This window comes from Heloderma suspectum, chromosome 15 (genome assembly GCF_057233095.1).
Source record: "Heloderma suspectum isolate Gila_16-S chromosome 15, 16-S_ref, whole genome shotgun sequence".
NCBI lineage: Eukaryota > Metazoa > Chordata > Lepidosauria > Squamata > Helodermatidae > Heloderma > Heloderma suspectum.
Window position 1 is genome coordinate 5,055,827 of NC_139472.1, and position 23,462 is coordinate 5,079,288.

Consider the following 23,462-nt stretch of genomic DNA (forward strand, 5'->3'; position numbering starts at 1 on the left):
ATTGTATCATAGTTATACCTCACTTTTCAGCCAAGGTTGGCTTACGACTGTTAAAATCCAGCACAACAGTGCAAATCATGGGTTTATGGATGGCAGTCTCTCTTTTAGCCCCTGACGCTTGGTACCATTGACCAGATTCCAGGCTCTACCCTCCAAGGGAAAAAGAGCTGCAAGAGGAGGGGGTGCTGGTAGTAAAGATGTCAGCTCATAGAAGCACCCTTTTCTCTGATGCATGCTCTGCTGACCCCTGAACACTAGTGGAGAAAACACATGTCAGAATTAAAGCAAACATTCTAAACCAGGTATTTGTCCTATAAGCTTTAATGGCCAGTGTCTTCTAACTTAAAAGAATGTGGTGAAACTGTCACAAAGACTGCCCTTGGGATATACCATTTTATTTTGGTTTATAGATTTGTCTTAACCCCAAGTAGTTGGCTATGTTGGGCAAGGACTGTTTCTTTTTTGTCTTGGGTAAAAGGAACCAACCTCCAAAGAGCCTACAATCTAAAACTTGTATACGTCTCAATCTGACACACAAAATGTCAAAAGGCATGAAAAGCGTTGGACTCTGACAGTGCCCAAGATTTGATATCTCTGGTTTAAGCACAGGAACAGTAGTTGTGCACTTTTTCCCAGGTCTCTCCAGTTCCCTCTTTTAATAAGCCTCGAACATCCCTTGATGTGACAAAACTCGTAGGAGTGAGTGGGCAGAACTGGTTGCGAGGAAGATGATGGATGTGGAATGTTTATTTCTTCTTTGAGCTCTGCAAGCTACATTAGTTTAGGTTTTGGAGATAAGAGAATACTTCATCTTTTAAGGCAGGGGGACGGGGTGGATATCCAATTATCACTTGAGAGAGGCATATATTTTTCTAATCTTGGTTTATCAAAAACCCAATTTGTTCTGTGTAGTTGGTATGGATTCCTTTTAGCTTTTTTCTCCCTTTTTAATTTGGCCAAGAGTGCTTTTATGTTACTGGGAGCATCTCAATTTGTGCATATGAAATTAGAATGTAATACAGCCTTGCGAAATAGGTTCACAAAAGTTATTAGCAAACTAAAATTTTACTAGACATAACCCATTTTATGTTGCTTACTTGTGGCCTAAACAGGGCTGGGAGGGGATGAATGAGTTTTGGTAAATCTTCCCTCTCTGTTCACCTGGAGAAGGTTTCTATTCACCCCAGGTGAATGGTGGTCACTGTCCCTAAGTTAATACTAGGGATGCTGGAGAAATTCGAGATAGATTAAAATGAGCTCAGATTTCTAAGAATCCAACCTGCAGAATCTACTGCGAAGCGCCCTCCTCAGGCCGTGCAGAGTCCATGGACTTTAGGATGATTTTTTTACTTTCCCAAAATTTATGCATATAAATCCGTAGAAAAATATGTAAATTTCTGCTGAGGAAACGTTGAATGGAATGGGGGACAATACACTAAATGTTATGTACTGAGATAAACTATGTAAATACTTATGTAAATATTTACGTAAATATTTCCGTATTTTTTCCGCACGACAAAAAAATTCTGCATCCATCTATGGGCAGATGATGGAACGAAAGGCACCTGACAATCTGCAAAACACAGACGGAGCAGATTTTACACAGTCTGTACATCCCTAGTTAATACACTCCCTGGATATTGTTTGTGAAGCAGTATTTTTCTGAATTAAAATCTAACTTGGTGTTTTAAAATAATACTTGAGTGTCTACCTGGAACATTAGGGCTTCATTACTGAATGTTGATTATCTTTATCCCACTCATCTTCCAAAAAGTCCAGGTCAGGATGGTTTTTCTCCCCACCACGCACCCACCCGCCAATATTATCCTCACCTGTGAGGTAGGTTAAGCTGAGAGAGGGTGACTGGCAAAGAAACCATGAGCTAGCCACCTGGTTGAATAGGAATTTGAACCCAGGTCTCTCCTCTCTAGTGATATTTAACCAGCTCTGAAAACTTCATCTTTTTAATGTCTTTCCTTCATAAAATGAAAGAAAACATTAAGAGCTGAACAGGAAAGAATAAGCGTGGCACACTACATTGTGGAATTAATGTTATTAATATTGACAGTGTAAAAACTTCCGATTCAATCTGTTTCTTTATCCTTCCTGTAACCTTGACTTGATGGGATTCTCGTGTTTCCCAAATTACTGATGTGCAAATCAGCAGAATTTGAGCTTGTTGAGGTTCTCTGAATTCTTCCTCAAAGCTTGTTCTGACTTGGGTCTGTATCAGTTTGCAAGCTTTGTTTGTTTCTTTTCACATGAAAATCTGTGCATATTTTTGTGCGCGTTTTCCAAATGTAAACATAAGTTGTGCGCATATTTTAAATGTACGCATTTTTCTCCCTTCGATTAAAGCGTGTTTGAATGCATTTTTCAAATATTTCCAGTTAAGCATTTTTCAAACACATTTTTTGTTCTGTGAATTGCGTCAGAAGCTCAGACTTTGACTGCAGGTTCCGTTCAGTTCTGTATTCGGTTCCAGGAGGTATGAACTGGGTAAATTCTGGTCAAAAATGAATTGGAACTATTTTCGCATACTTCTCTAGTATTGAAAGTTGAAAGTTTTCTTGTGAAAGAGGGAACTGCGGGTCTAAATTGCAGAGATTAAACTGGGAGGAAAAACATACAATTAACAGTGTCAAGGGGGACCCTTCTGTCTTAAGCCCCCCAAGTGTTATTGCTGTTAAATTGGTAGTGCCTGTGAAAAGGGAGATGCTTGAGCCTTGTAAACAGCTATTTGCCAGCTTGGTTTGGCAGGTAAAATTTTCCTTCTTGATCCTGATAACCAGGCTGGGGTGTATTTATGAACTGGACGATACTTGGCTCTTTTATACTGGGACAGCAATGTGGCTGGAGCACACCTGCTTTGTATTGAGAAGGTCCCATGTTCAATCTCTGGAATCTCTACTTTTTAAAAGGATGTAGTAGCACATGATGGGGCGGGGACCTGCTTGAAACCCTGGCCATTCCCAGTCAGAGCAGGCAATACTGGGGTAGATGGACAAATATATAAGGCAGCTTTAAAATCTGTTGTGCCCTTGTGATATTGGTGAAGCTACTTTGCAAGGCAGAGCGAAGGTTCTGCAGCTTGCCATCCGAAAACTCAGTGCAAACTTCTGTGAAGTCTTCAATCCCATATGTGCTAGGGAGAACAAGCAGGGCTGTGTGTGTTGTCTACAACGTCATTTGCACTTTGCTCACATTCTCGCTCCACCTCCCCCTGTCTCATATTGATCCTGCATCGCTAAGCGCTGCACCCAGTTGCTTTTTGTTTCCAGGGAGCCTTTATCAGTGAGGTGATGGTGTCAGGCAGTTACTGTTCCCATCTGCAATCTCATTGATTTCCATCTCTCTCGGATTCTGGGTGTGGGAGAGGCTCTGCTTTGAGCCAACTGATAAGGTTGCTGGTTTCTTAGCAACGCCCCCACCACACACACACACACACACACACACACACACACGTCTACATGAGCAGAAACTTGCCCTGCTGCTGTAGCAGTGACAATCCTGAAGTCTCCAAATTAGCACCATTTTTGATGCAAGGTAAGGTGCCTCCTTTCCCCATCCCCACCACCACCACCACAAAGATACTGGATCCATGACACGCTGTTCACATTACATGTTTTTGCGGTGAAATGGGGATGATAGAACCCAATGTACATTCTCTGCAGTTGAGCGCTGAATTATTTCTCTTTTTAGACTTTGCTCCTTCCTGGGCATGGCAGTGCCATGTGTCCTCCTCCTAACTATACTTGGAGTGGAAGTAGCCAGCAAATCCTCTGACAGTTTGGTATGTATTTGTGCATTTCTGTTTTGCAAATGTATAGTAACGGGCCGGCTTTAGCTGCTGAATCCTGTTGCACACCCAGAATTTTTAGGAATGCAGTGACCTCTTACCTGTCCATTCATCTGCTCACACATTGGTATGCATGCATGGTGCCATTTTTCCACCTGGGCAAGTCTAGGCTAAATCTTGCCTGGTGGTAGAGAAGTCCTGCAATGATGGCATTGATGGCTGTTCTGCTGGTCAGCAGTGGTGCAGAGGTGAGTTTTGAAGTGCAAGGCACTCATCATTACAGTCCCCATAGCAGCACCTATAAAAAGAGTCCAGAAATTGCAGACAGCTGTGTTGATGCATATCTACAATGCAGTTCTAGCAGTTTTCATCTCCACCAGGAGCAGGTCTTTTGTAAAGCTCATGGGCCTTAATTGCCCATTCATTGCAAAGCCCCTCCAAAATACTTTGCATTACAACATGGAACAATATATTATTGTTGGGGAAAATTCATCTCCCCCTCTCCCCGTTTTATCAGAATTGCAGCTAAGCTGGGGGGCGGGGGATGACCTCAGCATCCGAGCTAATAAGAAAGTGCCAGTGCCACATCTCTGCAAACCGTGGCTCCACTGCACCACTGCTGGTCAGTGCCATCCCATGAGAAGCAGCCCTGAGAGCGAAATGCCCACCAGGCCCCAGTCTCTTAACCTGCACCTCATGGCCGTGCAAGATGTCAGTATCATAATAGTTGTGTTTATCATAATGACTCCTTATAAATGATTTAGATTAGATTTATCTTATAAATCTTATAAAATAAATAAAATAATAGTCGATGAATAGTCTGAGTTTTGATGGATTTGAATCTGCATAAATGTGGATATGAATAAAACAGTGCTTCTAAGTGCAGGGCTGTCAGCAGTATCCAATTCGACACTACCACCAACGTAAATTACATTGCGCTAGCTCAGGTAGGAAACTTTGGAGGGTTGAGGTGCCACATTGCCCCCCCCCGAACCCTCTGGGGGCCACATCTCTCCCCCACTGCAGCTGCAACCGGAAATGGCTGCGTAGCTGCATTCTCAGTGATTCTGCTGGGAAACAGCTGTTAGGCAGGCTGGGGTGAGTGTAATTCTGCAGAGAAACAAAGCATGCAATCCTTGTGCCCCCTGTGTCTCTGCAGAACCAGCGGTGGGGAGCCATGCTGTGGAGGTAGGAAACCCAGTGGGGGCCACAAAACTCCCCATGGGGCCCTATGTGGGCTGTGGGCTGCATGTTGCTTGCCTCTACCTCAATGCCAATAGTGTTGTTGGCACAACGGGTTTCCCCAGAAAACCCCTTCGCTCCAGCAAACACTAATGCAGTTGCACTAGAGCAAGGGTAGGCAGCGTTTTGGGGCTGTCAGTACATTTGGTAATTTGAGGAACTGTCCTGGGCACCACCACAAAATGGCTGCCATGTGAGGTGCGGCTAAGGACAAGTAACCTGCCCAAAAGACTGAGTACAAGGCAGAGGTGGCTTCTGAGCCTCAACACACTAAATGTCTCTTTTGAAGCCGCCATTTTCAGCACCAAAAGAAACTTATTTCGCAGCAATCCCATGTGCGGGTAAGAAAATGTCTTAATTTGGGAGGGAGGGGGGCACCTTGGCAGATGCCAAGAAAGGTACCTGGAGGAACAGTGGTCCCTGTGGGCACCACGTTGCCTAGCCACATGCTGGAGGTTGCTTATGCCAGTGCAACATATTTTACGTTAGTAATAGTAGCCATATTCACGCAGTACGGTAAGTGGTGAAACTCACCACATGAACAGGAATGGGGCAGCGCTAAGTATAGGGATGTACGAAAGTCACTTACCTTTCCGCGGATTATGTTGATGGTGGGGGGGGAGGTGTTCTGTCCCTCCCCCCCCCCGGAATCCTCGACGGGGGGGGGGGAGGCGATCCGTTCCTCCCCCCCGGAATCCTCCACGGCCGGCTGTGCTCCGCAGCAGCTCTGCGGAGCAGCTGGCCAGGCCCAGGCCAGAGCCGTCCGCAGCCGGATTTCTGGCTGCGGAGGGCTCTGGGTAAAAAACAAACTGCATACGCAAATGGCGGCGGCTACGGCGTTCCTTATTTTTGGCCGTCTTAGTCTACGTAAACATTTACGTAGACTATGACGGCGAAAATAAAGGGGAACGCAAATAGCGTAGCGGGTGCTATTTGCGTCCCTTTTTGATTTACCATTTTAGCCTACGTAAATCTTTACGTAGGCTAAAACGGCGAATCAAAAAGGGACGCAAATAGCGCCCGCTACGCTATTTGCGTTCCCCTTTATTTTCGCTGTCATAGTCTACGTAAATATTTACGTAGACTAAGACAGCCAAAAATAAGGAACGCAAATGGCGGTGGCCGTAGCCGCCGCTATTTGCGTACGCGGTTGTTTGGGGTTTTTTTACCCAGCCATGATAGGCTACATAAATCTTTATGTAGCCTATCATGTCTTGTAAAAAAAAACAAACGACAAGACTGCAAATGGCAGCGGCCGGTCGGAAGACCAGCCGCTGCTGGAGCCTCCGCCGCCCGGAACATCTGCCCCAGGTAAGTCTCGTCCCGGGGGGGGGGGATCCGCGGGGGGGTGGCAGGCCATTCCGCCACAGAGTTCGGGGGGCCGAATGCACTGGCATCCGGCCTCACCGAGATCCATGGCGGAATTCTCTGACATCCCTAGCTGAGTAACCCTGCCCCTGATGTCATGCTGTAACATAGCCCCACCCACAGGCGTCCATGCGTACAGCACAGATGCCTGCAGCAAGGAGGTCTTCATGCATACAGTTGTACACAAGTAGGCGTCTACACGATTCAGAATCACCACTCACTGTAATGCATGAATAGGGCTACTGTTGAACTGGATACTGCCCTATTTTTTTAGACAGTGATGCCCATATGGGCCACAGTAGGCACCATCTTAGAAGAACATTCTATCCCGCGTGTTAACGAAGGAGGAATTCTGAGAAGGTGCCTGGATTTGTAAGTATGAGATCATATCGGAGGAGATGAGCCTTTCGATATCCTGGTCTGAGGATTTTTAGATACAGCTGAAAGTGTATGTGGGCACGGCCTGGAGAGATCTCAGAAGCCGTATGTGGGCTAATCATGACTTCCAGGATTGGTGATTAGGGGTTTTAGTGTCATGTCACTCGCCAGTCTGCCCGGTCACTGGTTAGAAACAAAATAAATTATTTTGTATGAGATCTGTGCAAATCCACTGATTTATGCCAGTCTTGGGATTCTGATTTCCTTAGCATGGAATTTGTTTGCGATTGTTTTCTAGGACAGTGCTTGCACAAGCTCAACTTATAAACTGAACAGACAAAATGGAGAGTCTTCCTCTGCAAGAGCAAAACAGCCCACACACATTTAAAGTAATCCATATTATGCTGTGTATGTGAGCGTGCTCTGTGTCCTCCCCTTCTGTCTTTCTACCAAATGGATGAAGCCTGCCCCAATCATTACGAGTTTGATTTACAAAGCCGATCAAGGCTGAGTGATAAACTCTTTCCCCCATGTGTGTTTTTAATCTCCTTTACCTGGTATACGTGTGTGTGTGTGGGGGGGGGGGGAATGACTCATCATGCTTATCTTGATTTAGAGCCTCAAAGGATCAGGGTGGGTTACTTGTATTGTACAATATGACAAGAATTCCCTGAGCCGGAAGCTTGCAATCTAATTTTAGAAGAAGCTTCCCTCATCTTGAAGAAAATTCTCTTCCCTCTAACAGTGTAACTGTCTCTAGCAACGCCTGACAGCCCTCTGTCCAATTCTCCAGTATGTCATATAATATACGTGTGTGTGCTGGCTACTAAGTCGTTTCCATTCAAAATGCCAGTTTTGATCTTCAGTGCCCTCAGCAAACCTTCCCCAGCCTTGTGCACTCCAGAAGTTTTGGACTACAACTCCCAGTGTTCCTGACCATTGGCCGTCCTAACTGAGGCTGAAGGGAGTTGGCATCCAAAATGTTGGGAGGCGCCAGGTTGGAGAACACTTCCCTAAACTACGTGGAACCAGAGAATCGGGCTGTGTGTTGAGATCTTCTGCAGAGGCCCTCACCCCTTGGAGAATAGCCATAGCTGAGTGGCAGAACACCTGCTTTGCACACAGAAGATTCCAGGTTCAGTCCCTGCCATCTCCAGATAAGGCTTGGGAATGTCTGGAACCCGGGAGGGCTGCTGCCAGTTAGAGCAGACAGCACTGGCACAGATGGGCCCCACTTGGGATAAGGCCGCTTCCTAGGTTTGTCTTAACGGAAGGGTCATAGCTCAGTGGTAGAGCACCTGCCTTCCATGCAGGAGGTCCCAGGTTTGATCCCCGGCAACTGCAGTTCAAAGGGTCAAATAAGCCGGTCTGAGACCCTGGAGAGCCACTACCAGACAAAGCAGACAGGCTTGGGCTAGATCAGGGCTGGTCAGCCTGTCATAGAATCATAGAATAGTAGGGTTGGAAGGGGCCTATAACACCATCGAGTCCAACCCCCTGCTCAGTGCAGGAGGTTGTCACCCTCCGCTATTGGACCACTATTATCCTGTTACCTTTGACCATTGTCCATGCTGCCTAGGGCTTATAGGCACTGGAGTCCAACAACATCTGGAGGGCCACAGGTTCTCTGCCCACAGGACGGATTAGGGGTACAGAACCTCAGGGCCTGGGGTCCCAATCTAGCCCTCGGGGATCCCAGATAGCCATGCCTCTTACCCTCGTCTTACCCCCTTTGCCTCGACCGCCGCTCCCTTACCTACTACCTGAGCCTTTTTTTAACTAGAGTCACTTAGGATTGAACCTAGGACCGTCTGCATGCAAAGCAAGTACTCTGCCAATGAGCCGAGGCCTCTCCCTGAAACCCGGGGCCAAAACTGGCCCTCGGGTTCCCCTAGATGCCAACAAACTTTCCCAGACCACTGATGGTTGGGTGGTTTCCTGGCTTTTGTGCGGGGTTTCCCCCATTCTAAAAGGTATTATGCGCAAGAGAAGAATCCAGCTGAAGTTATGATTGTGCAAGCATGGCTATGCAAGCGGTTGTGCATTATGCGACTCCTTCCATAACCAGTTGCACAAATGTAATGAGCAACCACTTGAGCACCGGATTGATTCAGCGGAGCTCCACTGGCACTATTTGAGTTTGCGGAATGCCGCCTTTAGATACTCTCTTTCGATTTCATTTTATCTGTTTTTTTAATTATTGTCATTGTGCTTCTTAAATTTGTTATGAATTTTGTTTTCAATTAGTTGTTAGCCACGGGGGGGGGGGGGCAATTCTTTGGCTAAGTTGTGATCTAAATGTATGTGTTAAATGCCAGCTCTCAAGATCTAGTCTATCATGACCAAGAAATAAAACCTAAGATAAGCCCTTGCCCAATACAAGTCCTTGCCCAATACAAGTCCTCCATCCGCACTGACTTGGCCACTTCTGTAATCATAGGAGTTTGGGTAGTAACATTTTCATTTTATATTTTTTTGGTCTATAAAGGAGAATAAATTGTCTGCCAACGCAGCTTCCCCTCCAGTTTAAAATCCAATACACAGTGCTGGTGGCAGGTGCTCTGCTCCTAAATTGAATTATTGTTTCTTTGTTTGTTCAGCGAATTTTATTGCCTGCTTTTCAACAATTGTTCTTGCAGCGGGCTACAATTAAAAGAAAAATAAAATACCACTAAAGTTACAGCAATAGCAATAAAATATAGTAACAGGGACAGAGGGAAACTGGGAGGCTGGCAGGAAGACAACATAGTCATAAAAGGCTTAAAAGAGAGGTCCTGACAGCTTGTTTCAAAGGGCCAATTTCCCAGACCTGTCACACAGAACTTGGTAACTGCTTCCAGAGCTCGAGGGTCCACCTCCAAAAAAGACAGTTTGCCAGCCATCAGCCTGATAAATGGTGAGACTGCCAAGAGGTTTTTGTTCCTACGATCTCAAAGAGCGGGAAGGAACAAGGCATTCTCCCAAGGGTCCTGGGCGCAGACTGTAAAGCGCTTTAGAGGTAAATAAAACTCGGGCTTCAAAACTCTCAGGCCAAGCATGGGAAGGGAAAAGGAGATCAGTTGGACAAGGCCAGAACCAAGCAGTGTGTTGTTGTTGTTCTCTATTAAAACAGGCATTTGCATCCAGCTGGGGCCAGGCTGCTCCTTTCTTGCTGGTGCTCCTGCCAGGATGGAGGTGGGGCAACTACCAGGGGCCGTCGGTCCTTTAGCTGGTGCTGGTGACGGAGGGGAGAGTGTCAGCAACTGCAGTGACAAGGCAATGGAAGGTTTTGAGCGGGGTGCTTCTTTGCAGGGAGTAAGGGAAGCTAACTGCTTCAGCTGCCCCTTCCCCAGCTGGCAGCTGGGTCTAGGCAGGCCCTCCCCTTGCTGCTGTATTCTTCCTGGGGCGGGAGGGGCGGGGTTGCAACCTCCCAGGGCCCTTTGGCAAAGCCAGAGCATCCTTCCCCTCGCCCGCTCAGCCCTCTACCAATATGCTTCTGTATCTTGTTCTTGCCTGGAGGTGTTTTGCCCGTAGTAAATGCTGCCTTTTAGCCCGAAAGCAAGCTATTGTTCCGTTTTGCTTCAGCCTAGCAGTGAGATCCCTTGCAGTGCGATCTTGTGCGTTTCTACTCAGAAGTAAGCCGCACTGAGTTCAATTGGACTTACACCTGGGTACATCTGTATAAGATCTAGCTGCAGCCCTCTACTGCCTTGCCAACCGCCCAGAACCAGTGACTGAAGAAAGGAACAAGAAGAGATGGGCCTGATGCTGTCCACCTGTCAGAGCCACCCTTGAGGTGCTGGCACTGACGTTAAGACATGTTGCACGCACTGCAGATGCTCTACCACTGAGCCATGTCACCTTCCCCAGTGCCCAGGCACCTCATGGGCAAGTGAAGCAGGCCTTTCCCCCAACTTATGCCTTGTGAATCCCCCTGAAGACCTGAAAGAGAAGCAAGGGCCTTTCTGCTATAGCTCACTCACATCATTAACGGCACGCTGAGCCCTGCTCTCACAAAACCGCTAAAAACATTCTGATTACTAATTGGAAGCAGGCCTTTTTAAGTTTGAAGCATTGCTTTTCTTGATACTTTTCTGCAAAGGATTTTGTGGAGAGATCTCAGGCCAACTTCCTGACAAATTGTGAAAAGGATGCATATGTTACTAGATCTGGGAACATCTCTGTGTTTTCCATGAAGGAGCAGCTCAGAACTACGTGTGTGTCTGTGCAGAGATGTACACATGCACACACCCTCCTCCACAGCCTCATCCCTTGTTTCAAAATGTCACACATGGTGTTGACAAGAAATATTTGGAGTGTGTGTTCTCTGCACAGCATCCATGCCTGAAGGAAGGTGTGTGTGAGAGAGAGAGAGAGAGATGCCCTGTCTAGCATGCACAGGCACCAAATGAGCAGTTTTAAAAGCGTAATACGTTGCTCTTGAGCTTGGCTTGTATATTCTCCGATTCTATAAGCCTAAATTCACAGTGTGGTTTTGAAGAAGATGGGATATCCGTTGAACCCTCACTCCTCCTTCCCTGCTTCCTCTGGCAGGGCCAAGTGGTGAATGAGTTGGCATCATGAATGGGCCAATGAACATAAGGAAAGCCGACTGGGATGCAGAGGCTAAAAGTCGCCCAAGAAGTGAGTTGAGTTTCTGGCACACCGTCCAGGTTAGACTCCTGCCTGCTCCACACTCTATAGACTAGAGCAGGGATGGAGTAAGAACTCTTGCTATGATCTAGCAAGATTCCTGTAGAAATACCTGAGTGAAGGCTGCACGGTGTAAAACGGGCGGGCAACTTGTAGCCCTCCAAATCTTTGGCCTGCATCTCCCATGGTCCCTCACCATTAGCTGTGCTGGCTAGGGCTGATGGGAGTTGAAGGCCAAAACATCTGGAGATTCACAAGTAGCCCTCCCCTGCTGTGAAATAATGGAAATGGGTGTTTATCCACTTTAAGTTTTTTCTCTGGGTGAGGAAATGCAGAGGAGGTTCTATTGTTAAGATCAAATGATAGTGAATAACTTGGGTGTCATTTTTGGTAGAAAGGTGGGGTACAAGTCAAATAAATAAACGGCAAAATCCTGACATCCTTGGCAGCTAAATGTTGTTCTTCTATTCTTGGCATTCAGTTCCCAATTGCGAGTAAAGGGGCTAATGATTTAAGAACTACGTGTGCCACAGGTTGCACTTAAATTGGCCCGTATGGATTTTCTAACATCTGCCATGCAAAGAGAGGGGATTCAGCCAGGTTTCTTCATTCCAGTCTTATTGTCCTTGTGGGTCAGGAGATTTAGAGACTGCAGTGCATGTCTTGCTACACTGTGATTTCTGTTGGGATATTAGGAGAGAACTGATTGCATCTCTATTATCCAAATTGCCTGACAGAGACAATCTGTTCTATGTATCTTACGTGTTTATCCGACATCATCTCTGTAGTTGCTGAAAAGGTTACTGTGTTTTTTTCTGTTGCGGTTAAGGTGAGCGGTATACCGCGTCATGTGCTTGTGTGTTGTTGCTCTATATGTCTATATATTTATAGCATTTTCCCCACCCTTTAACCAAAAGAAGGCTCCCAAGGTGGCTTACAAAGATCAGAAATATGACATTCTCTGCCTGTAGATTTACAATCTAAAAGACATGAATTGGGCTCTACATTCTTAGCTGCAAAGTTCAGCAGATCATGGGCTCAGTGGAAGGGCTGCTCCATCTTCTCCCTTTGATGTAGACCTCCTCAGCAGTGACAGGTGGTAGCAGGAGGGAGGTGTGCTCTCAGCTAGAGTTGTATCCAAGCACGAGGGAGGAGTCCCTGACTGCTGTCTCCTCTCCCTCTGATGGCAGTTCGAGAGAGAGAGTGCGCAATATTCTCAGATTGGGGGGTTTGATTCCCAATAGCAACAACCAAAAAGGCTCTCTTATTCTCTCCTCTTCCCCCCACTCCTCTAAATTAGGCTGCTAAAATAAATAAGGCTGTGGGCGAGGACAGCTACGTGTGGATTTTTGTGCAGAGGGGTTGTCAGCTTGGTTCTAGAATGAAAAACAATTCCTGAGCTGAGCTTGTGCTCAGCTGCACCCCGATCCTTCATTCAAAGTGTGTGCTTCTCCCCACGCTCCCCCAGTGTTGCATACACGCATGTGTGTGCCTGGCTCCAGTTGGTGGACATGGGTTTTCTAGTCAAAAACAGAGTAGAACCTGCAAGCCTGAGCTTTTACCCGCAGCTGAACTAGAGGTCAAGCCACCCCAAAGCCCAAGGGGCTGTATGTGTCGCTGCCTGGATTTGTTTACATTTTTAGCCCACCTTTCCTCCACGGATCTTGAGGTGGTATTCGTAGTTATTTAAATTTCTACCCAGTTATCCTCACAACAGCCCTGTGAATTAGGTTAAGCTGAGAGAGAGAGAAAGACAGAGAGAGAGAGAGAAAGACAGAGAGAGAGAGAGAGAGATTGTCCCAGCCCAAAAGTACCCAGAGAGCTTTGTCCCTGGATGGAGATGTGAACCCGGATCATCTTGGACTAAGGATGCTTCCAACGGAGGCCCTGGCACTAATCATTAGAAGCCATCGTGCAGTGTTCCTTCTTTTCTTCCGTAACGGATTTTCCACAATAAGGGGAAAAGGCGGAAGAAGCGGTAGGAAAACATGGGAAGGTTACGAACGGAAGATGATGTCATCTGGACCCCTGGAAAAATTCTGTGAATGAGGCAGGCCAATGGCATGATAAAAGCCTCATCGGGAAGCACCCGAAGTCCAACACACTGTCCACTACACTAGGTTGTGTACTATAATGTGCACTCCTCCTTGATTTGTGGCATATTTACAAAACATTTGGCCGCTGCTGTTGCAGTGTAGCATTTTCCATAACCAAGTGTTTTTGGGTAGTGTTGCGATACTTGGCACCAGAGCCTCTATATCGCCAGCAGAGGGCACTGTAGGTGAACAGGATTCTAAAAATGACACCTGTGTGCCACATCCATGGATTCTTGGGCGTGTGATTGTTTTCTAATTAGGCTAAGGCCTAATTACTGGCGCTCATCTATAGTTTGCTCCATGTTCCGCTGGTGTAAATGGAATGGAAAGCACAGTTCAGCTCAACTGAGAACGGCAGGGAAATGTGGTGTTGCTATTATTTATAATTGATTATGATTTCTTCCTCTCCCTCATTTAGGAATCTGAGCTAGAATGTTGCATGGATGCGATGGAGGCAAATACCACCTGTCTTGCCAATGACCAGTGCAGTCCAGGTAGGCTATCCATGGCTGCTATGCGCTCAGACAGGGGTGTTGAACTTCTCAGCCCGAGAGCCAAATTCCTTTTTGGAGAAGCTTTCAGGGGCCGCTTTCCAGCAGTGGGTGGACCTGAAGGCAAAAGAGGCAGGGCCAGAAGTACCAGAAAACCCTCAGCATATTTAAGCTTAATGTTCCTACCGCCAGTTACCAGGGCCAGCCCAAGACAATTTCCTGCCTGCAGCAAAGAACAAGCTGGCGCCCCGTCCCGTTCCATGCACAAAAGCTTCGGCTATTGGGCACTATAGAAATGTAATAAATGAATACAATACAATAAATAAAAGCTGAGTGGACTGGCGGTTGAATCTTACTTCAGCACCGGGGGTGAGACAGGATCCTTCACTGCAGCTGAAGGCAGCAAACTAATTTAGGAGTCACAGGTCAGGCCATGTGATACACACCGCTCTCCCATCCATCACTTTGCTGCTGCCCCCCGCATTATTTATTTATTTATTTACAATATTTATATACCGCTCCATATCAAAGATTTTGGAATGGAGGACAAGATGAAAGAATAAAACACCATTTTAAAACAAAACATTTTAAAAGAAATGGATCTTTGAATACCGTCTGCCTCCTGAAGCAACCGTCTGATCCTGCCTAATGGTAGGGCTGGCCCTGTCAGTAACTAAGCCTTAGGAGGGGCATTCCAACCTTTTAGAATGGAGAAAAAACTGCACAAAACCCGGGAAAGCACCAAAAGATCAGGGGATGGGGCATGGGGAAGGGGGCGGGGCATGGGGAAGGGGGCATGGCCATTTGGGGAACCCCAGAATACTGGATCTGGCTTCCGGGCCTGCAGTTCTGCACCCCTGAACTAAGTTTTAGAAGAGGCATTTCAACCTTTCAGAATGGCTGGGGCTGGGGCAGGGCAGGGGGGGTGATGGTTGACCACACCAAAGCCAGGAAACCATCAAACCATCAGTTCTGGGGAAAGGACTTGAGGTCAGGGGAAGGGGGCCTAGCCATCTTGGAAACCCAGGTGGGCCTGCAGATTTGGCCTGCAGTCCTCAGGTTCAGTGCCCCCCCTGCACTGATGAATATCCTGGCAAAGTAGCTTTCATCATTCTGTTTTCCCAGAGTGGCCAGCCAGAACCTTTGCAGAAGCCCACAAGCTGAGCACAAGGGCCGTTGCTGTCCTCTGTTTGTCCCCACCCCACCCCACCCCACCCCCCGCCAACAGCAGGAATTTAGAGAATATACTGCCTCTGAGCCCAGAAGTTCTATTTAGCTATCATAGCCAATAGCCCTTTATCAGGGCCAGCATCAAGGATAGGCATGTTTGAGCCCCTGCTTGAGGGTCCACACTTCAGCAGGGGCCCACTGACAAGAGTCCCCTGGACTTACTCCTCCTTTCCATCATTGCAACCCATTTGTTCACCTGCCTCTCTCTCTCTCTCTCTCTCTCTCTCTCTCTCTCTCTCTCTCTCTCTCTCTCTCTGGTCCAGACAACGGTGGTGGTGAGAAAGAGGAGCAGGTAGTCTGCTGCCATCACCTACTTGCTCCTTGGCTCTCTGCCTGGCAGGCAAGCAAGAGCACCTGGTGACAATGGTGGTGCGAAGGGAGACTCACTCAAGGAGGGGCCCCATGGAGGGTGTCTTGCCCCAGGCCCTCAAAAGCCTAGAACCAGCGCTACCTTTGATAGACCTTTCCTGCCATGGATTTGTCTAACCCCCTTTTTAAGCCACCTCTGGCCGTGTCCATTCCTACATTCCGTGGTGACCCCCGCATTGATTTGCAAGAACCAGCCGAATCGTTGACCTCAAGTGTCTTCGTTTCTCAATTGCTGGGGAGCAGGGTAGAAACGAAACCTCCAGGTGGCCAGGTGACTTGTTGCACTAATAACGTGTTTAGTATTTCACGCCAGTGATATTATCCATGTGCTTTTGAGCGTCTCACTCTGCGAGAGGCTAGTTGCCTCCTCCTTGTTACCCAGAAATCTCCAAAGGGCTAGTGCCATGATGCTCCAGTTTTTGGAGGTCCCATGAGCAAGGCAGGGCCTCCACTCCCACAGCGAGGCTGCCTTCTCGCTGCCATGCTCACCAGCTGCTCTTGCTCCTCATCCTCTTTCTTCTCATTGCTGCCACTTGTTTGCTTGGCAGGTAGAGAGCCAGGGAGCAAGTTGGCCATGGCATCTGCTGCTCCTCCTCCTCACCACCTCCGTTGTCTGGGCCAGAGTGAGAGGTGGGCAAACAAGCAGGTTGCAATGGCGAAGAGGAGGAACAACTCCAGGAGGCTCTTGTCAGTGGGCCCCTGCTGAGGTGTGGGCCCTCGGCAGGTGCCCAACCATGCCTACCTTGGGCGAGCCAAAAGTGAAGTAAATGCCTAACTTTGGGGGGGTTGATGGGGGGTGGGGGATCGGGTGTCATAGGGTCCTTTCGGCAAGCAATTGAAGAGTGTGTTGAAATGTTCAAATCGGCAGATTACTGGCCTAAAAGGCTAATAACAGAAAGGGGGAAGGAAGCAAGTTATGTTAGCGCTGCTAATAAAATGAATGTCTTCTCGTTCAAAGTGATCTTATCAAGAGATGGCGTAGGGGGAACAGTTGCCAATGAATTCTGAATTTTAATTTTTCATATCTTTTAAAAAAGGTTAATCTATCGCAATCTTTGGTTGTCTGTTCTCTTCTTCCTCTCTTTCTTTTTTTTATAGTGTCAAAAAGCTTTGCCTTCCCAGTAGGTCCCTTTTTATGTTTAGATTAAATGTCAGATGTAATTTATCGCCAAGGGTATCCAATACACAGCTTCCTACTGAGGAAAACAGAACAGTGGTATTCTGTTTCCGAGTCAGCACCTTGCTCATCTTGTGCTTTATGGAATCATTGATCCCTGTCTTTTGCTCAGGGCTCTAGACAGGGCTAGCTTTTGGGGGTGGAGGTTACATATGGCCCGTTTGGCCTGTTAAAATCAAAGTGGTAGCCTTGTATGGTTGGTCCACTTCAGTCACCTGTACAGACAGAGGCCAAGTCAAAAAACACTAGCTTTATTCTCTTACATTCTCTTTGCAGCACTTTACAAAGTAACCAGGGCAGATCCTTGCCCTGAGGAGCTTACAAAGTAAATTCTAGAGGCAGGGGGCTTCATAACTGCTTAGCTGGATTAAACCAAAGGCCTGTTCAGTCCAGCTGTCTCCTTCCACCAGTGGCCAGCCAAGTGCCTCTGTGAAGATTTACAAGCAAGGGTTGTGTGCAGTAATGTTTGTCCCTTGCAAAGGAAGACAAGGGAGGGAGAGGCAAGTCTAACGAGGGGTGGGTGCAAGCAAAGCAAGGGTGGGCAAAGTCCCTCTAGAGCAGGGGCGTTGAACCTCTTTCAGCCTGGGGTATGTTTAAAAGAGGTGTTGTCTGTCTTTCTCCCCCAACCTCCCAGTCCTTGTGGAAGTTGATTGGCAGCAGATACAGGACAGGTGAAAGGAAATGCCACAACCACATGATGTGGTCATCGCCCCTGGCTGACATGCCCTTAGAAGGGGATTAGATGTGTTCGTGGAGGATGAGAAGGGAGGAGAAGCTTGTCCACAGCTCTTGGCCCAGGCGAAACATTCCTAGAGTTCCTTTGTCCTTTTCCTCTTAGGGCTTGGTTTCCATACCGCTAGCCATCTTCATTGCACTCCTCTGAATGCATTCTGATTTGTTTACATCAGGGGTGCAGAACCTCCTTCAGCCTGTAGGCCAAATTCCATTTCCGAGAAGCCCTCAGGGGCCGCATTCCAATGGTGGGCGGGGCCAAAGGCAAAAGGGGAGGGGCCAAAATACCAGCATATAGTAGCTTAAAGCTCTTACTGCCAGTCACTAAGCCTTAGGAGGGGTATTTCAACCTTTTAAAAGTGCGGGGGTGGGGACCATAGCAAAAGCCAGGAAACCACCTAATGATGGGCAGCTGGGGAACTCCAAAGGGCCAGGTTTGGTCCACAGGCCTAAGGTTCAGCACCGCTACTCTACAGCCCGGAGCTCTTCGTTTCCCCAGGAACCATTCTGACCTATGGTTTGGTACACAGAGCATCAACGCACAAGTCCCTGGGGTTCTAGCCCCAGCAGTTCCTGATAAATCATTGTGCAGGAAAGCCCTTGGCCAGGACCTAAAGAATCATGCGGCTTGGTGTACTCAAGCAATGTGATGGACTTGTGTTTCTCAAAACAGCAGGGCCCCTTTCCCCCATAACAGGTAGCACACCACTTCCAAAATCTGGTGGGTGGCAGATTTGCCCACCTACCGTTTGAAATCTGGTAGGTGGTATTCTGGTAGGAATGATCTGCTTTGTTGTTTTTTAAAGAAGGAAATGAAAAACAAAGCAAAACATCCCAATGTGCGTTTTAAGCTTCTCGGCGTCCTCTGGACCTTGTGTGCACGAAAGCCACTTGCATTCTCCCACACTCTGGTGTCCTGTCACTCTCCCGGGTGCAACGCAATGAAGGCACTGGAGGAGCCGTAAGGAAAGGGGCCTCCAGGGCGGTCAGGCAAACTAAGCGAAGCCGGCTTCATCCGATGCTCGATTGTGTGTGAAGGGTACCTTCAATGCTTCTCTTGCCCTTCTCAGCTCAGCCTCCATTTCCCCCCTCTTGCACAGGCTGCTACCGGCGGTGGAACGAAGATGGCAGCAGCAGCTGCGTTAAATGTGAGAACGAAACGGTCACTGCCGCACCAGTTTACAATCTGACCGACTGCCGAAACGGTGAGTTGCTGCTAGGCTAGGTGCCTGTTCGTTACGGTCTTCCCTAATGCCCTCTTCCCACTTTAGAGTCCCATCTGTAAGGAGGCCCCCTGAAGTTTCCTTTTCTGACACCCTGGGATTCTCCTGGTACTGGAACTCCTATCTCCTGCCCTTGTTATCCCCACCACCCTGCAGCCACCCCATAGAGGCCGCCGCAAAGCAATTTCAAGGCTTAACGGCCTGAGATGGAGGTGTCCTAGCCGTCATCGTGTGGGCTAGAGAGCGATCCCAAGACAGGGTAGCGAATTGACTGAGCGTAATCTTAGACCCTCCAAGGTTCACATCCAATCTTGGTTGTGACTTCTCTAGGGGGTCTTCGGTAAGCAACCTTCGGCCTCAATCCTCTCCCTCCCTCCCTCCACATTTGCAGCGATGGAGATGGAAATACTGAACTACCTTACAGGGCTGTTGTCAAGATGACTGGGAGAAGCCCGCCAGGTGCCAATATTGTTACCTTTTCAGTGCCAGGTTAAAACTGCCCTCTTCTCTCAGGCATTTGGCAGCATATAACGAGTTTTAATCTGGTCCTAGATTGTCTTTGGTTGACTGTTTAAAATTTGTTTTTAGATGTACCTTGTCTGTGTGTGTGCTGTCTGTTTATATAATTTTATGTAAATGGTTTTGCGCTTTTTGTAATGTATTTTTAATGGTTTTTAATTTGGGGGGAACTGCCCAGCAAGGTTCAGCTACGGGGCAGTATAGAAATATAATAAAGGCATGAAATGAATGAGGCGAAGTGAAGCACTTTCCGCATTCTAGATCAGCCTTCCCAACCTGACGGCCACCCTCCAGACGTTCTGGACTACAACTCCCATGAATCCCAGGCAGCATGGCCTTTGCAGTCCAATACATCTGGAGAGTACCAAGTTGAAGAAGGCTGTTCTCGAGTGTCACATACATTTCTAAGCATTTACCTTTGAGCATTGGCCCAGAAAGGCAAGCCATGTTACAAAATGTAAGACTGGTACTTTTTGTAAATACCTAATTTATACTATTAATGCAAAAAGTGGACACTGAGAGCCCTTACAATTACAAAAGACTTAGGGCACAATCCTATGCATTTTTAGACAGAAAAAGCACTTCAACTCCCAGCATAGGTGGCTGGGGAATGCTGGGAGTTGTAGGACTTTTTCTTTCTAAATATACATAGGATTGTGCCCTTATACTTCAAGCTTGGAAGGATAAGCACCCACCATCTATCATTCAGCGGACCAAAGATCTTACTGCTCTTGCTACATTTGAACTTAGCTCCTTTTTTCCTCTTTTTTGTTTTATATTGAGGGTGAAGTAAATGATTATTGTGCATGGATATGTGTTATATGTTTCTTTTTTCCTTTCTTCTTCTTCGTGATTCCAACCCTGTTGCTGTTGTATTTGCAAATAATGTTTAAAAAATGCAAAATGTAGCATTCACTGTGTGGTGCATGTTTGTTTTTCCCCAGCCCATTGCACTATGCATAAATACAAATGCTAAAGCAGAGCAAGAGGGGAGTAAATGGGAAACTAGACAGAGTTTCTCTTTTAGAACCTATGTAAGTTAGTGGTCCACAAATGAGCATTAGCTTTATTAGGACTAACCAAAACTCCAGTGAAAGGTGGAAGCTTTTGAATTCTCCAGAATGTTTCATCAGGTTAGGTGGTACAAAAAGCAAGGGGATAGGGGAAGCAACCAAAAAGTCAAAAAATGTGGCCAGAAGGTGTGGCCATGAGGTCTGCAGTTTACATAGACCCAGTCTCAAAATAGAGATTTGCAGTCTGAATTAAGTCGGTGGTAGGTGTTGGAGCTATCAGATTACACTGAGCAATGCATTTTGGGGTAGAGGAGCAATAGCTGATCTCCATTCCTGAAAACACAAAGGCTGGCTGTAACTTGGGTAATGCTCCTTAAATATCCTTTTTCTCCTTTGTAGATGCTGCCAGAGGAATGAATTCCCAAACAAATTTTACTACTGTAACCCCAGTTACGGTTGGCGTAGGTGAGTAATGCTCAAGGAGCAGTATCAAACTGCTTTGCCCCCTAAGTTTATGTTTAGATACCACAAAACTCCCATAGCATGACTACCTTTTTGCCACTAACTTTTGTCATGAGTAGGTTTGAGCTAGAATTCCAACCCCAGCTGTGTAGCATTCAAAGCTTTTGTTTAGTGTTTCTGGGCAGGGAGAGGGATGGATTTTGAAAATGTTTGCCTATTTTGCTTGGGGAACGGGACATGGTCCCTCTTAATCAAATCAGTTATTGAAAATTAACAAACCTCCAAGCCCACATAGCATCCATCTGAGAGTCCGTAAATTTAAATGTGAAATTGCTGATCTTCCAACAAAAATATCTTTCCCACTGTGATAAGCAGGGTGCTGTCCCAAAAGAAAAACTGATGGTTTTGTCTGGCCTATCAGTCAACATGTGAATGACTGCTTGGGGGCCATCCCATACGTAACACCCAGGACTTGAACAGTTTTGTCTGTCATAATGCTAGGAAAGGAAATCCGTTCTTTCCTCTTCTTGTTGAGACTTTCTATTTTGACTTCGCAGGGGGACCAGAAGTAGCTGCTTCTCTCATCTTTGGGACATTCGTTATCAGCCTCTTCCTCATACTGTGTGTTGCTTCATTCTTCTACCTCAAACGGGCCAATAAACTTCCAAATCTCTTCTATAGAAGAAGCAAAGGTATATTGCTTCTGGTTCTCCTGCTTTTAAGAAAACTGCCAGATTTCCTGCTGGGAATCCCTGGTGGGCCACCCACTGCACCACTGTAGTGAAAGAGCCTTCTCTGTAGTGGCCCCCATCTGTGCAAAGCCCTTCCCAGGTAGATCTGCGTGGCTTCTTCACTGTATACGTTTTGATGTTGGGTCTTTAAAAACTTCCTCTTCCAGCAGGCATTTAGTCTTTAATCTGTTGCCCTGATTATTAACTTCACTACTGGCTCGTTCATATTTTAAATTTTCTAATATTTTTATGTTTTCATTGTTGTATTTATCGTTTTGATAGTGGCTTTATTGTTTGGTGGGCAGTATTATCAACTGTCCCAAGGGCATATGCTAGTTGGGCAGTATATAAATTTAAGAGAGAGAGAATGCTTCCTTGGGGATTTGAGCAGACCAGAACTCCTTCCTAGTTTGTCTAGGAACAAGCATCAGTCACCAGGCGGTTTTGTTTAAAATGCATGCAACTGAAACGGACACCTTTGGCCACTAATATATTCCTTTTTTCTTCATCCCCACCCCTTTAGGGTCCGTTGTACAGTCTGCTGAATCAGTAAGTAAAACATACATTTTCCCATTGCTATCTCTTAGCAGGAGTGCCATTGAGTCTGAATTTCTAGGCACAGGCTAGAACTAAGGATAGAACTTAGGGAAGGCATTTCAGCCTTTTAGAAGGGTGGAAACCTGCACAAAAGCTGAGAAGCCACCAAACAATCAGTAGTTGGGGGAAAGAGGGTGGGGCCAGGAGAAGGGGTGGGCCCTTCTGGGGAACTCTGGAGGGCCGGATTTGGCCCCTGGGCCTGAGGTTCCACACGCATGGCTTAGTGAACCTCTCCTAATCAAGGAACTTTGAGAAACCCTAAACTTCATCTTTGTTTTTACAGGCATCAATGTTATCTCCACCTTCTTCAGGTACAGATCTTTTTTGCTTCGCTTTTTGCACTAAGCTGCATGTTCTGTTGTTGTCAAGTAGCAGCAATACCATTTTTCAAAAACTCACTGATATTCATCCATCCATCCATCCCCAGGATGCTGTTTGGAGTACCATCTTTATTTCCTGTAAGAAATTCCCCACAAATCAAAATGCCAGTCTCTAAACAGCCAAAACAATAGAAAACCTCTCTCGATGGCACCTACAGCATTAATACTGCTAATCAGGCCTCTCCCCGGTCATAAATGAAAAGTTATGGTGCCTTGTGAAAATGTTCTTTTTTCCCCCTTAATGGAATATTTGGCATTTAAGGAGGCACACTTTAAAAACAGATGGATTTCAGGCAATGGGGGGAGGTTGTAGAGGTGCTTGAGAAAGAAAATGACTGAGGTGGGTTCGGAGGGGGGGCTGCTTGTGGCTTGGACTCTTTCGAGGATCCCCAGGTGGCTCGCTTTTGGTCTCACCGGATTAAAAACGTGCTGTGCTACGTGGAAGGGATGACAGATGGAACATGACAAATTATAGACCAGCTTGATTTTTTCCCCCTCCCCCTTTTTTCCAACAAAATAATTTTAATCAGCACATGAAGCTCAAGAATGTTCCCCAGAGAAGTGCTTGTTGTCAAATCAAGATATTTTTCTTCTTACAAGAAGCGCTTGTATATCTTTAAAAAAAAGAAAAAAAGAAATCAGTCTGGAGGTGTGATGTTCTTCATCCAGAAAGGTGGGGAAGCGGGGGGTATCACTCTTCGTAGCTTCTTTGGGAACGTTTAGCTCAGAAAAAGGCAGGTAAGGGTAAGTGTACACAGTGATGCATGGTGGGAATCGCTCCTAATAGAAGAACCCAATGGTCTCATCCCATAAAGCTGAATGGTGGGAGATTCAGGAAAGGCAAAAGGAAGTCTTTCTTCACACAACGTGGGTTTAAACTATGGAATTTGCTGCCACAAGACGTAGCGATGGCCACCAGTTTGGATGGCTTTAAAAGGGGATTGGACAAATTCATGGAGGAGAAAGCGATCAATGGCTCCTAGTTCTGATGGCTCTATGGATCAGAGGCAGTCTGCCTCTGTA

At 46.7% G+C, this 23,462-nt stretch overlaps 1 protein-coding gene across 3 annotated transcripts in view; it reads left to right on the forward strand.

Moving 5' to 3' along the window:
* Window positions 1–23,462, forward strand: part of C15H1orf159 (chromosome 15 C1orf159 homolog) — a 71,987-nt gene that overhangs the window by 16,181 nt on the left and 32,344 nt on the right. For all 3 annotated transcript variants that reach the window (XR_014786086.1, XM_084822384.1, XM_084822385.1), the window contains exons 2-8: window positions 3,703–3,793; window positions 13,934–14,009; window positions 18,615–18,719; window positions 20,669–20,734; window positions 21,289–21,423; window positions 21,986–22,011; window positions 22,343–22,370. Coding sequence is in view for 2 of the 3 variants with exons in the window: in XM_084822384.1 (XP_084678510.1) it covers window positions 3,722–3,793; window positions 13,934–14,009; window positions 18,615–18,719; window positions 20,669–20,734; window positions 21,289–21,423; window positions 21,986–22,011; window positions 22,343–22,370 (508 nt within the window). In the remaining variant the exon portion in view is untranslated. The remainder of the gene's footprint in view (window positions 1–3,702; window positions 3,794–13,933; window positions 14,010–18,614; window positions 18,720–20,668; window positions 20,735–21,288; window positions 21,424–21,985; window positions 22,012–22,342; window positions 22,371–23,462) is intronic.